The sequence below is a fragment of the Amblyraja radiata genome, chromosome 41 (assembly GCF_010909765.2).
Source record: "Amblyraja radiata isolate CabotCenter1 chromosome 41, sAmbRad1.1.pri, whole genome shotgun sequence".
NCBI lineage: Eukaryota > Metazoa > Chordata > Chondrichthyes > Rajiformes > Rajidae > Amblyraja > Amblyraja radiata.
The window spans coordinates 6,540,573-6,556,344 of NC_045996.1; the positions used below are offsets into that span (position 1 = coordinate 6,540,573).

The 15,772-nt window shown below is 42.4% G+C and overlaps 1 protein-coding gene across 1 annotated transcript in view; it reads right to left on the reverse strand.

Annotated features, from left to right (window-relative positions):
• LOC116967685 (nck-associated protein 1-like) overlaps window positions 1–15,772 on the reverse strand; it is a 183,726-nt gene that overhangs the window by 27,262 nt on the left and 140,692 nt on the right. Inside the window, exons 26-27 of the mRNA XM_033014275.1 lie at window positions 8,435–8,515; window positions 2,625–2,718 (exon numbers count right to left, since the gene is read on the reverse strand). Coding sequence (XP_032870166.1) covers window positions 2,625–2,718; window positions 8,435–8,515 — 175 coding nt within the window. The remainder of the gene's footprint in view (window positions 1–2,624; window positions 2,719–8,434; window positions 8,516–15,772) is intronic.

Sequence of the window (15,772 nt, forward strand, 5' to 3'; positions counted from 1 at the left end):
AGGTCTAATCAAGAACCAGTGGAGATAGGTTTAATGTGAGAGGGGAACGAAATCTGAGGTGCAACATTTCCCACAGAGGGTGGCGGATATATGGAATGAGCTGTCGGAGGAAGTAGTTGAGGCAGGTGCTATAACAACAATTAAAAGTCAGGTATGTGGACAGGAAAGGGTCAGAGAGATATGGGCAAACACGGTGTGTTGGGACGAGTATGGTTGGGGCAGCTTGGTCAACATGGGCCAGTTAGGGTGAAAGGCCTGTTTATTTGCTGTATGACACTAAACTAAAATGTTTTCTATCTCAGATGGCATTTAATCTGGATCTGTGAGGTGTTGCAATTTGCGAGGTCAATCACAAGGGGAATGTATACAGTAAATGACAGGAGACTTAGGGGAAGTGGTAACACTGGTAGATAGACTGGTAAAGAAGACATGTGGTATGCTTGCCTTCATCAGTCTGGGCATTCCCGAAATGCTGCCAAAACAGTACATGACTGTGCCACACATTTAGGGCCACCTTACTCACCATTGTCCTAGGGTGTGCATTAGCCAAGTTTCGTTCAGATGTATGTTATATTTTACAAGTTATTAACATTTAAAATTTAAATTAATTTAAAGCACTTGCCGGCGGTGCCTGGAGAGTTGGGAGAGGGTTCCCATCCGCGTCGCAACGGGAACCCGTCAGCTGCGCCTGCACAGTTGGGGCTTTTGCCGATTTTCAAACCGCCATTTTTTTATTTTCGCCTCCACTTGCCTAGCATCACAACGGGGACCCATGGGTAAGTTTCCTTCCATTTTACAAATGCCTCCATGGGTCTTCTCTTCACTTTATTAACTTAATTTCCACTGTCAACTGCACAAATTTGAATGCGACTGTCGTGGCTGTGCATAGTGGGTCCGTCGGCTGCCCCTGCGCAGTTTGCTGATATACTGCTTTGGGGGAGCGGGACTGCACTTGTTCATTATCACAATCAGGAAGTCATGTCCTGGGATGGCAGGACCTTGGAAGTCCTGCGATGGCAGGACTTTCATATGAAGAAAGACTGGATAGACTCGGCTTGTACGCGCTAGAATTTAGAAGATTGAGGGAGGATCTTATAGAAACTTACAAAATTCTTAAGCGGTTGGACAGGCTAGATGCAGGAAGATTATTCCGGATGTTGGGGAAGTCCAGAACTAGGGGTCACAGTTTAAGGATAAGAGGGAAGTCTTTTAGGACCGAGATGAAAACATCATTTTTTACACAGAGAGTGTTGAATCTGTGGAATTCTCTGCCACAGAAGGTAGTTGAGGCCAGTTCTTTGGCTATATTTAATAGGGACTTAGATGTGGCCCTTGTGGCTAAAGGGATCAGGGGGTATGGAGAGAAGGCATGGATGGGATACTGAGTTGGATGATCAGCCATGATCATATCGAATGGCTGTGCAGGCTCGAAGGGCCGAATGGCCTACTCCTGCACCTATTTTCTATGTTTCTATGTTGCAGCTGACTTGACATCACTTGCAATATTGTGTGCCGTTCTGCTCACCCCATTACAGGAAGGATGTGGAGGCTTTGGAGAGGGTGCAGAAGACGTTTACCACAATTGGATAATATTGGAGAACTGAAAAAACTTCAATTGTTTTATCTGGAACATCCGATCTCCAGGGAAGACTCATTGCAATGTTATACAATTATAAAAGCCATAGATAAGGTGAAAAGTCAGAATCATTTTCCCTGGGTGGAAGTATCAAAAACGAAAGGGCATAGCATGATGGTGAAAGGGGCAAATTTTAAAGGAGATGTTAGAGAGAGAGAGTGGTGAGCACCTGGACTGGTGGTGAACGGAGATACAATAGTGGCACTCACGAGGCATTCAGGTGGAAATACAGCGAACAGAGGGGTATGGATCACGTGCAGGCAGAGTTTAACTTGGCAACACGTCCGACACCAGCATGGTGGGCTGAAGGGCCTATTCCTCTGCTGTGCTTTTTAATGAGGAATACTTCTTGTTAAATCCTTTTGGTTCAGTGACAGTGGATCTCATGGTCAGAATAGATCCTGTGAGACACTCGCATTCCCAAACATTTGTCCTGCTCCACTGTGGTACCACTGATAGAAACTCATTGTTGTAGAAAGGCTGACCATCTCCCATGGTCCTGCTTCTCCCACTCATCTTCCCTTTGCTGTCACCAGCGTCCCAGTCGATCTCCCCTTCTCCTAGGTGCAGAGTGCACTGTTTTTTTAGTTTAATTAAAGTTTAGTTTAGTTTCGAGATACAGCACAGAAACATGGCCTTCGACCCACCGCGTCCACGCCGACCAGCCATCCATGTGCACTAGCACTATCTTACAAACTGGAGACAATTTACAATCTTTACCAAAGCCAATTCACCTACAAACTTTCATGTCTTTGGAGTGTGGGAGGAAACCGGAGCACCCGGATAAAACACTGATGGCCACGAGGAAAATGTGCAAACTCCGTACAGGCAGCAACCTGGCTGTCTTGCGCTGTAAGGGAGCGGCTCTGCCGCTGCACCACCATGCCGGTCTTATCGGGTTGATGCGCAGGGTCCACAGATCTAAGTGGCAATCCTGTCACTGCCACTCACCTCCCCTCAGCAGTCCCCACCGCCCCAGTGAACCTACCCTTCTTCTGGGTGGAGAGGGCAGTAACAAGTGCTGGGTCCACGGTGCAGCGAGCCCCGGCCGCAGATGTCAGTTCATAGATTGCCAGCATATCCTGCAGAAAATGAGAGGGGAAGGTTTATGTCAGTTCTCCATCACCGTGTTACAGATGGATGCTGCTAGGAGCTGTAGAGCCAATAGCTCAACAAAGGTATGTGAAGAACGGACTCATTTTCTCCTGATCAGTTATTTTGAAGCTTGATGGTTTTAGCATCAGACATGCAACCCAGTGGCTGAATAGCTCGCCATGGAAGGTTGTCAAATGTAGGTCATATATAATATTCTGTGAAGCGCCTTGACCCGAAATGTCATCCATTCCTTCTCTCCAGAGATGCGGCCTGTCCCGCTGCGTTACTCCAGCTTTTTAAGTCTATCTTCATTTACTACTTACTTTTGCTGGATGTTGGATGCAATGTTGGATTCAGTTTAGTGCTCTGCATCAGATCCCACAGCAATTTATTATTTGATTGTCTTGCGGGACCTTGTAAGATGTTTGCTTAATCAAAGTCATGGAATTATACAGCATGGAAACAAGCCCTTTGGCGCATCTTGTCTGTGCCAACTGCCAACTTGGCATTCTGGACTAGTCCATCTGCCCGCATTTGGCTCATATTCTTCCAAAACCTTCCCATCCACATACAAAGTGCTGAAGGAACTCAGCAGGTCAGGTAGCATCTCTAGAGAACACAGAAACATGATGTTTCAGGTCAGGTCTGTTCTTCAAGCTGATTGTAGAGGTGTGAAAGCTGGAAGAGTGATGGGGTGGGGTGTGTGGTTAAAGTCTTTAAACTTTAAAGTCTTAAAACTTTAAACGTTAAAGATGTGGCCCTTAGCCACAAGGGCCACATCTAACTCCCTCTTAAATATAGCCAATTAACTGGCCTCAACTACCTTCTGTGGCACAGAATTCCAGAGCTTCGCCACTCTCTGTGTGAAAAATGTTTTTCTCATCTCGGTCCTAAAAGATTTCTCCCTTAAAGATTTATCCTTAAACTGTGACCCCTTGTTCTGGACTTCCCCAACATCGGGAACAATCTTCCTGCATCTAGCCTGTCCAACCGCTTAAGAATTTTGTAAGTTTCTATAAGATCCCCCCTCAATCTTCCAAATTCTAGCGAGTACAAGCCGAGGGTATCCAGTCTTTCTTCATATTAAAGTCCTGACATCCCAGGAATCAGTCTGGTGAACCTTCTCTGCACTCTCTCTATGGCAAGAATGTATTTTCTCAGATTAGGAGACCAAAACTGTACGCAATACTCCAGGTGTGGTCTCACCAAGACCCTGTACAACTGCAGTAGTACCTCCCTGCTCCTATACTCAAATCCTTTTGCTATGAATACTGACATACCATTTGCTTTCTTCACTGCCTGCTGCACCTGCATGCCTACTTTCAATGACTGGTGTACCATGACACCCAGGTCTCGTTGCATCTCCCATTTTCCTCCAGCTTTTTGTGTCTATCTATGGTGAAGCATTAATTTGCCTGTCCTGGCTCAGCAACCTGAAACATTAACTCTTTCTCTTTCCACTAATGCTTCCTGAATGTCTCCAGCATTTTCTGCTTTTATTTCAGATTTACAGCAGCAGTAGAGTCATTGAATTATACAGCATGGAAACAGGCCCTTCAGCCCAACTTGTACATGGTATAGAGTATAGAAGCTGGGATGTAATGTTAAAATTGTACAAGGCATTGGTGAGACCAAATCTGGAGTATGGTGTACAATTTTGGTCGCCCAATTATAGGAAGGATGTCAACAAAATAGAGAGAGTACAGAGGAGATTTACTAGAATGTTGCCTGGGTTTCAACAACTAAGTTACAGAGATAGGTTGAATAAGTTAGGTCTTTATTCTCTGGAGCGCAGAAGGTTAAGGGGGGGACTTGATAGAGGTCTTTAAAATGATGAGAGGGATAGACAGAGTTGACGTGATCAAGCGTTTCCCTTTGAGAATAGGGAAGATTCAAACAAGAGGACATGACTTCAGAATTAAGGGACAGAAGTTTAGGGGTAACATGAGGGGGAACTTCTTTACTCAGAGAGTGGTAGCGGTGTGGAATGAGCTACCAGTGGAAGTGGTGGCGGCAGGTTCGTTGGTATCATTTAAAAATAAATTGGATAGGCATATGGGTGAGAAGGGAATGGAGAGTTATGGTATGAGTGCAGGCAGGTGGGACTAAGGGAAAAAGGTTGTTCGGCACGGACTTGTAGGGTCGAGATGGCCTGTTTCCGTGCTGTAATTGTTATATGGTTATATGTTATATGGTGACCATGATGCCCTATTTATTAGTCCAACCAACCCACATTTGGTACATGTCCCTCTAAACCTTTCCTATCCATGTCAATGTATCTATGTATGTTAAATAACCATATAACAATTACAGCACGGAAACAGGCCATCTCGGCCCTACAAGTCCGTGCCGAACAACTTTTTTCCCTTAGTCCCACCTGCCTGCTCTCATACCATAACCCTCCATTCCCATCTCATCCATATGCCTATCCAATTTATTTTTAAATGATACCAACGAACCTGCCTCCACCACTTCCACTGGAAGCTCATTCCACACCGCTACCACTCTCTGAGTAAAGAAGTTCCCCCTCATGTTACCCCTAAACTTCTGTCCCTTAATTCTGAAGTCATGTCCTCTTGTTTGAATCTTCCCTATTCTCAAAGGGAAAAGCTGATCCACATCAACTCTGTCTATCCCTCTCATCATTTTAAAGACGTCTATCAAGTCCCCCCTTAACCTTCTGCGCTCCAGTGAATAAAGACCTAACTTATTCAATCTTTCTCTGTAACTTAGTTGTTGAAACCCAGGCAACATTCTAGTAAGTCTCCTCTGTACTCTCTCTATTTTGTTGACATCCTTCCTATAATTGGGCGACCAAAATTGTACACCATACTCCAGATTTGGTCTCACCAATGCCTTGTACAATTTTAACATTACATCCCAGCTTCAATACTCATGTTGTTATAATACCTCAAATACCTCCTCTAGCAGCTTGTTCAATGCTCCATGTGAAAAGTTACCCCTCAGGTTCTTATAAAAATCTTTTCCCTCTCACGAACCTCTCCTCTGCTTCTTGATTTCTATACACTGGGTAAAGGACTGTGTGTTTACCCTATCAATTCCCATCATAATTCCATTCAACTCCATAAGAGTTTCATCCTGCTGAGCTCCAAGGAATAAAATCCCAGCCTGCTCAACCTCTCCCTGTAGCACAGTCGCTCGGGTCCTGGCAATATATTTGTAAATCTTCTCTGCACTCTTTCTAGCTTCTTTCTTATAGCAGGGTGACCTAAACTGAACACCAGACTCCAAATGTTCCATCGTGCCTTGTACTACGCTAACATAAAATTCTAACCTCCAAATTTAATACCCTGACTGATGAAAGCCAAGGTACCAAAAGCCTTTTGACCACCATAACTACACTTGTGATGACATTTTCAAGGGACTATGTACCTACACTCCTCTATCCCTCTGCTCTGCAACATTCCCCTGATCCTTCCTATTCACTGTGAAGATCCTGGCCTGGTTTGACTTCCCAAAGTGCAACACCTTGCACTTATCTGCATTAAACCCCATTAATCTTTCCTCAGCCCACTTGCCCAACTGATCAAGAACTCGTTGTTATTTTTGATAATCCTCTTTGGTATCTATGATACCATGCACTTTAGTATTATCTGCAAACATACTAGTCATGCTTTACACATTCTCATCTAAATCGTTGTTATGGACATCAAACAGTACTGATCCCTGAGGCACACCACTAATCATAGGCCTCCAGTCTGTAAAACAACCTTCCCTCATCACCCTCTGCTTCCTTTCACAAAGCCAATTCTCTATCCAGTCGGCTAGCTCACCCTGGATCCCATGCGATCTTATGTTACAGAGAAGCCTAAAATGTGGAACCTAATCAAATGCCTTGCTGAACATATAGACAATGTCTACGGCTTTGCTCTCATCAACTTTTTTGATTACTTCTTCAATAGGTTCATTCAAATTTTTGTGAGATAAATTCCCAAATATGATACTATGCTGACTACCTCTAATCAGTCTCTGTCTATCCAAATGTGTGTGTTTAATTTAGGTTTAGAGATACAGCGCGAAAACAGGCCCTTCGGCCCACCGGGTCCACACCGACCAGTGATCCCTGCACATTAATACTATCCTACACCTACTATGGACAATTTTTACCTTTACCAAGCCAATTAATCTACAAACCGGTACGTCTTTCGAATGTAGGAGGAAACCAATTATCTCAGAGAAAACCCACGCAGGTTACGGGGAGAACATACAAACATCGTACAGACAGCATCCATAGTCGGGATTGAACCCGGGTCTCTGGCTTTGCATTCGCTGTAAGGCAGCAACTCTACTGCTGTGCCGCTTATATCAGCCAGGGCACCTGCAATTTATTCTCTAGTTTCCTACGGAGTCTTTGGCGATATCTGATCATACACCTTTGTACGCCTTAGGACGTCCAGCACCTCCTAAACCACAATAAGTACTAACCTCAGCATCGCCATTTACTGTCCCAAGTTCCGTCTTCACATATTGCTCCATGGTAAAAACAAAGGAGAAATACTAATTGAGGACAATGCCCATCATCTACGGCCTTTAGTTTCTATAGGTCCTCATTCTCTCTCTAGTTACCCCCTTTCCATTTATGTATATCTTTGGATTTTCCTTAACAGTATCTGCCACAGCTATCTCCTAAACTTTTTTTCCCTCTTTATTTCCTTCTTAAGTATGCTACTCATTTCGAGAACTTCCTCTAAGGATATACCTGATCCCAGCTTCCTATACCTGTCCCATGCCTCCTTCTATTTCTTGACCAGAGCCTCAATTTCTCTCGCCATCCAAGCTTCCTTATTCCCAACTGCTTTGCCCTTCACTCTAACAGGAACATGCATGCCCTGAACCCTTGTCATAACACTTTTCAAAGCATTGTTGTTTCTGGATGTTCCTTTGCCCACACACACAACATACTCCAATCAACTTGAGCAGGTTCCTGTCTAATTCCACCAACGTTGGAATTTAATTGAATTGAATACTTTGTCACATGTGACAATTCAGTTTATATTATTTCCTTGCATACCAAGGTGAGAAAATAGTCACCATGCTTACAAAGATACAAAGTATACCACGTTGGGTCCTCCTTTGTTCTCACACTTCCCACCCCCCATGGCGGTTCCTCCTTTGTCCTCCTTTGTTCATCCCCCGCCGCCCCCTCTGCCATGGTTGTCCCCCCTTTCCGGGACCTCCTTTGCCCCCGGTGGCGCAACGTCTGACTGATGGATGCAGGCTTGGGTTGGGCTTGTCACAATTCAGAATTTTAACTTGTGGATCCGCCCTGTCTTTATCCACAACTATTTTAAAGCTAATAAAACATGTAATTAGTTCACTGCTCCCAAAATGCTCACCCAAAACAACACTTCAGTCACTTGCCCTTCTCAAATTCCCAAGAGCAGATTATGCTTTGCCATCTTAATTGTCGGGCACTCTACATATTGCATAAGAAAACTTTCCTGAAAACATTTGACAAATTCCACCCCATTTAATTCCTTGACGCTATGATAGTTCCAATCTCTAATGGGAAAGTTAAAATCCGCTAATATGATGACTGTTAATTTTGTATTTGACTTTGTTTTATTTGTTTGAATCATTCAGGGTTCTTTCATCCACCCATATTGATGTAAAATTGCACCACACATAATGTGACTGGGGATTCCAGAAACCAGTGTAAATATCAATCTTCAAACCTCATACCTTTTTGTTGGTAGTTAAGCTTGCAATTTCACTCAGAATCTTCATGGACCCCATGAGAAAGGGTATGTGGCCTGATAAAACCTGCAAAGGACAAGAAACAACAAGAACTTAACGCACGGAGCAGAACTGATAAAGCAGAGAAATCAGTGAGCTGATCAGCGTCGGAGCTGGGGCCGCGACTCTTCACGTTGTATATTAATGTTTTAGACGAGGAGATTGAAGGCTTTGTGGTCAAGTTTGCGGATTATATGAAAATAGGTGGAAGGGCAGATAGTGTAGAGAAAGCAGGGACTCTGCTGAACACCTTGGGAGAATGGGCAGAGAAGTTGCAGATGGAATATAGTGCAGCAAAGTGTGGAGTCATGCATTTTGGTAGCAGGAAGAAAGGCGTAGAATATTTTCTAAATGGGGAGAAAATCCAGAAATCAGAGGTGCAGAGGGACATGGGAGTATTGGTCCAGGATTTCCTAAAAGTTAATCGGCATGTTGGATCGGCAGTAAAGAAAGCAAACTCAGTGCTATCATTTATTTCAGGAGGGCTTATATACAAAAACAGGGATGTAATGCTGAGGCTCTATAAGGCACTGGTAAGGCCGTATTTAGAATATTGTATTTAGAATATCTAGCATAATGTTGTGATAATTGCATAAAAGGTCTAAGAAATTTGTTTTGGAATGATAATCCATCTCAGTACTCATTTAGGCAAGTCCCAAGCTATAAATACTTTTCTCCCACCCCCAATGCCCTAGCCCGATCTTCATTGAACCTACCATTTGACCTATCTTTTACTCTGCTGCTGTAATGTTTCCTTCCTATCAAAATCTCTGTGTAGCATCTCTGTCCCTATCTTCAAATTCCCACTTTGAAATAAAATACAACTTTCGACATAAATTTCGCAGCAGGATCGTGATTAATAATAATAATGGATGGGATTTTATATAGCGCCTTTCTAATACGCAAGGCGCTTTACATCGCATTATTCATTCACTGCTCAGTCACACTCGGTGGTGGTAAGCTACTTCAGTAGCCACAGCTGCTCTGGGGCAGACTGACGGAAGCGTGGCTGCCAATCTGCGCCTACGGCCCCTCCGACCACCACCAATCACTCACACACAATCACACACATTCACACACAGGCAAAGGTGGGTGAAGTGTCTTGCCCAAGGACACAACGACAGTATGCACTCCAAGTGGGATTCGAACCGGCTACCTTCCGGTTGCCAGCCGAACACTTAGCCCATTGTGCCATCTGTCGTCCATATTAGTCGATTCCCACGCATTTTTAATCATCGTTTGATTCAGTGTAATTTTCAGACCTGGTTAATGTCGTTTTTTTGAAAAATACAGTACATTACAGTACCATATAACCATATAACAATTACAGCACGGAAACAGGCCATCTCAACCCTTCTAGTCCGTGCCGAACGCGTATTCTCCCCTAGTCCCATATACTTGCGCTCAGACCATAACCCTCCATTCCTTTCCCGTCCATATAACTATCCAATTTATTTTTAAATGATAAAATCGAACCTGCCTCCACCACATCCACTGTAAGCTCATTCCACACAGCTACAACTCTCTGAGTAAAGCAGTTCCCCTTCATGTTACACCTAAACTTCAGTCCCTTAATTCTCAAGTCATGTCCCCTTGTTTGAATCTTCCCTACTCTCAGTGGGAAAAGCTTATCCACGTCAACTCTGTCTATCCCTCTCATCATTTTAAAGACCTCTATCAAGTCCCCCCTTAACCTTCTGCGCTCCAAAGAATAAAGCCCTAACTTGTTCAACCTTTCTCTGTAACTTAGTTGCAGTGGAATATTGCGTTGCGTTTTTCACCGTTTTTACCTGTGTGAACATGGGACCCAACCGGTAAATGAATATAATTTAAAATAAAATAGGAGATTTCCATGGAAAGAATATTTAACCGGAATATAATTGTATTGTATTGTATTGTATTCAAATTTATTGTCATTGTCTCAGTTAGAGACAACGAAATGAATTTCCCTTACAGGCAGTATCATAAAAATAAAAAATAAATAAATATTAATAAATAATAAAACATATTAAAAATAAAATAGAATTAAAAAAATAAAAAATAAAAAATAAAAAATAAAAAGGGTGAGGTCGCTGCAAAATGCTCACTTAAAACAATACGCCGTCAACTCAGGATTGTTTCTTAGCCCTCTGACAGGTGTTTCAGATAGCTCGCTGTTAATCGATGCATAGCTATTAATTTTCTTTCCTGGTCCATATCGAACTTCACCAAATGCAAACGCTTTCAGTTACGTTTCTTGTGTGGTGGTAATGTGCTAATTATAGGAAGGATGTCAACAAAATAGAGAGAGTACAGAGGAGATTTACTAGAATGTTGCCTGGGTTTCAGCAACTAAGTTACAGAGAAAGGTTGAACAAGTTAGGTCTTTATACTTTGGAGCGCAGAAGGTTAAGGGGGGACTTGATAGAGGTCTTTGAAATGATGAGAGGGATAGACAGAGTTGATGTGGATAAGCTTTTCCCATTGAGAGTAGGGAAGATTCACACAAGAGGACATGACCTGAGAATTAAGGGACAGAAGTTTAGGGTTAACATGAGGGGGAATTTCTTTACTCAGAGAGTGGTAGCTGTGTGGAATGAGCTTCCAGTGGAAGTGGTGGAGGCAGGTTCGATTTTATCATTTAAAAATGAATTGGATAGGTATATGGACGGGAAAGGAATGGAGGGTTATGGTCTGAGTGCAGGTAGATGGGACTAGGGGAGTATAAGTGTTCGGCACGGACTAGAAGAGCCGAGTTGGCCTGTTTCCGTGCTGTAATTGTTAAATGGTTATGTTATATGGTAAGGAGGGGGAGGGGGGGTGGGCGGCGATGCTAGGAAAAAATACCATATATTTGCATTTATATAGCCACTTGAATGACATCCATCATGTCACAATATGAGATGGGAAAGAACTTTTTCACCCAGAGAGTTGTGAATTTGTGGGATTCCCTGCCACAGAGGGCAGTGGAGGCCAAGTCACTGGATGGATTTAAGAGAGAGTTAGATAGAGCTCTAGGGGCTAGTGGAGTCAAGGGATATGGGGAGAAGGCAGGCACGGGTTATTGATAGGGGACGAACAGCCAAGATCACAATGAATGGCGGTGCTGTCTCAAAGGGCCGAATGGCCTCTTCCTGCACCTATTTTCAATGCTTCTAATAACACAGGTTGTTAATTGCACATCGGTGGAATCACTTGTGAAAGGTCGCTCCTTTGTTTAAAGAATATGACAGGTTAAACAAAATTTACCATGGTTTCAATGCACCTCGAATACAATTTATATTTGCCAGATCCAACCTTTTTAATGCAATTAGTATATTGATTATTATGTTGCTTTCCAATTTTATCAGAAGACTGAACAAATATTCTGCAAAAGCAAAGAATTGATCTTAGTCAATAAAAATAAATTGCATTTAGATAGCATCTCCCACCAGTCAAGCTTTCTACGTGGGCAGGTGGGAGAGTTGTAAAACAGTATTTGATAGGAAGGAAACGTTACAGCAGCTGAGTAAAAGATTGGTCAAATGGTAGGTTCAATGAAGATTGGGATGGGGGAAAAGTATCTATGGCTTGGGATTTGCCTAAATGAGTACTGAGACGGATTATCATTCCACACCAAATTTCTTAGACAATAATACCTTTTATGCAATTATTGCAACATTTTGCTGGAGATGGATCAACGGACTATGTATGGTATATGCTTGTAAATTAGTAAAACAAATGTTCTTCTTAAGTACTGTTGTTTCTGGGATGGGGTGACTGATTACAAATAATCTACATTCTATATTTTATCATAATGTGGCTGAAACAATGGCATATTTTGTGATATTTATTGAGATAAAAAGATACAACTGAGTTTAGGCAAAATATTACCTTGCAACACTCTGTATGCCAGATAGATATTGTGAAATGGAACACAGAAATTATGGGAGGATTACATAAAACTACAATTCAAAGATAATGAATATACTGAGTATGCTTATTTCCATCATGAACATACAATAGTGATATAGGACACCAGGTCCTACTACGGTAAATGCACATGCTACTACGGTATAACTAGAAGTTAAAAACTATCAAATGTTTCCATCCCGTGTATATTTTACTCGTCGATATTTTTCAACACGTTGAAAAATCTTCACGAGTTAACATGTTTTCCGAGTACCTGCCGTTAGTGCTAAGAGACGTCCCGAGCTCCGACGTACCCGCTACGCTCATTATATAGCAATGTTACAAAATGTTGAGATTTTAAAAATCAAGTCTGTAATTTATCCCATCAGATAAAGCATAAAAATAAGTTTAATTTGACACCTAATTCACTTTCATATCTCAAGTATTTAAAAAGTTATGGCCATTTTCATACTCGGAAATGAGCATCTTGTTCCCTATTGATTTTCTATGGACATAACAAAAAAGCTGTGATCGTGAACAGTCAAAAGCCCATAACTTTCTTAAAAATTAAGAGAACTGAATGAAATTTTCAGTTATCATAGTGAAGCATTCTGAAACAAATATAACATAATCTTACTTGGATGACCTGAAATTAAAGCATATAATTAGTTAGTTACCTAATTGTAGCTAATTTCCGACTTCAATTACTAGATCTAAACATCTATCCATTTCTTAATAAATGATTAACATTTTTAAATAGCCTAAATGTCCAAATAATATTCACAAATAATTCACAATAAAACATGATTTTTAAATCTCATTTACATTAATTTATAGACCAAATGGAAGGAATTTAGTGTTCAATTGCTGTAAATAAATGCCCATTTAAATCAGCTTTCCAGTGGGTCCCTGTGGAACGGGCTGGTTTAGAACGTTCACATTGCGCTAGATTTGTGCCCCCAAATGCCCAGAAAAATATTGCGGGATATAATGGGCCCAAAATGAGCTACTCGCAATATTAAACTTTGTATAAAGGGATCTTTAGAAGCCCTTTTTAATGTAAAAATAAGCTACATACCTTCTGTGGTTTGCTTTATGAGACCCTGCGGTTGCTGGCGGTCGCGGGTTTAGAGATTGATTTTTAAACTACTATAACTATTATACGAGGCCTTTAAAACTAATAATAGCTTTTGCGACGGGGTCTTCCAGCGATTTTTCGTTAATAATTAACTAGGCTGAACATCTTCGATTTGAACAGCCTAGAGAAAATCGTGTTTTAAACCCGCCCCCTCTAAACGGCGCCAAAATCGCGCACACCCGCAGCGACAGATTTTCAACGACGCTTCAGGTAGGCTTTGCAACATACCTACATTATATGTGCTTACCACGAGTTTGTTTTTTTTTTAAACTCGGGAGAGCTCTTGGGTGAACTCGCACAGTGGGACAGGACTTTAAAGGGTGTCAGAGATTATGAGGGAGAAGGCAGGAGAATGGGATTAGGAGGGAGAGATAGATCAGCCATGATTAAACGGCAGAGTAGACGATGGTCAGAATGCCCTAAATTTACTGCTATCATAATGAGTAATGATTTTGGTACAGGGGACATGACATGAGAATTAAGGGACAGAAGTTTAGGGGTAACATGAGGGGGAACTTCTTTACTCAGAGAGTGGTAGCTGTGTGGAATGAGCTTCCAGTGAAGGTGGTGGAGGCAGGTTAGTTTTTATCATTTAAAAGTAAATTGGATAGTTATATGGACGGGAAAGGAATGGAGGGTTATGGTCTGAGCGCAGGTATATGGGACTAGGGGAGAATACGTGTTCAGCACGGACTAGAAGGGTCGAGATGGCCTGTTTCCGTGCTGTAATTGTTATATGGTTATATGGTTATAGGTCTACTAACAGTTTATTTGGTTTGGTTCAGTTTTGGTTTAGAGATACAGCATGGAAGCAAGTCTTTCGACCCACTGAGTCCATGCTGACCATACTAGCTCTATGTCATCCTTCTATGTCATCCTACTTACATAGAAACATAGAAAATAGGTGCAGGAGAAGGCCATTTGGCCCTTCGAGCCTGCACCGCCATTCAAGATGATCATGGCTGATCATCCAACTCAGTATCCTGTACCTGCCTTCTCTCCATACCACCTGATCCCTTTAGCCACAAATGCCACATCTAAGTCCCTCTTAAATATAGCCAATGAACTGGCCTCTGTGGCAGAGAATTCCAGAGATTAACCACTCTCTGTGTGAAATTTTCTTTTCTCATCTCGGTCCTAAAAGATTTCCCCCTTATCCTTAAACTGTGACCCCTTGTTCTGGAACCCTTGTACTTCCCCTTGTACTTCCAGCTACACAATCGGGGGAATTTACTAAGTCTTGTTAATCTAGATACCACCATGTCTTTGGGATGTAGTAGGAGACTGGAGCATCGGGAGGAAACCCACATGATCACAGGGAGAACGTGCAATCTCCACATAAACAGCACCCGAGGACAGGATCAAACCTGGATCTCTAACGCTGTGAAGAAGCCGCTCTACCAGTTGTGCTACTGTGCCGCCCCAGTCAGTGGTAGATAGAGATGTAGGGGTGTAGCCAATTTACAGAGTGGTGTTATAGGAATAAAGTTATCTTGGTGGGTTTACAACTACCCCAATATTAACTGCGATCACCTTAGAGTGAAAGGTCTAGAGGGGGTGGGAACTTTGAAAGTATATCAGGAGAGCTTTATGAACCAGCATGTTGATAGTTCTACAAAGATAGAACATAGAACAGTACAGCACAGGAACAAATCTAAGTGCTGCCTTCTGCCAGATGACCAGAGGACAGTGAATGCTTTTTCTTTATTCAAGAAGGGCAGCAGGGATAAGGCAGGTAATGCCAGCCCATGAGTCTAACCTCTGTGGTAAAGAGTGCTGAGAGACAGGATCCATCTGCATTTGGAAAGGCAGGGATTGGTCAGTGATAGTCAGCAGCAATTTGCTGGGAGATGCCGTCCGGCCTGCCTGGCCGATTGTTTCATTTTTCATCTGGGAATTTTCCTGTTTATACATGTGGATGATTTGAATGTGGATGTAGGAAGCAAGATCAATAAGTTCACAGATAACCTGAAGATTGGATAATTGTGCAGGGTAGCCATTGGCTATTGAGCGATAACCATGTGATGGTAAAATGGACTGAGAAAGGCTGTTGGAGTTTAATCATGATAAATGAGACACAATGGGTTGGGAGATTGCAATCTTCACGTGGTCCATCCTGTTTTGGCTCATGCAATCAACCCGACATTCATAAACAAATAGATCAAATGGAACAAGTTGACCTACAACTCTAGGGTGTGCACCCCATACGCAAGAAAAAGAGGCAATGTGGATGACACAAATCTGGGTGGCAGTGTGAGCTGTGAGGAGGATGCTCT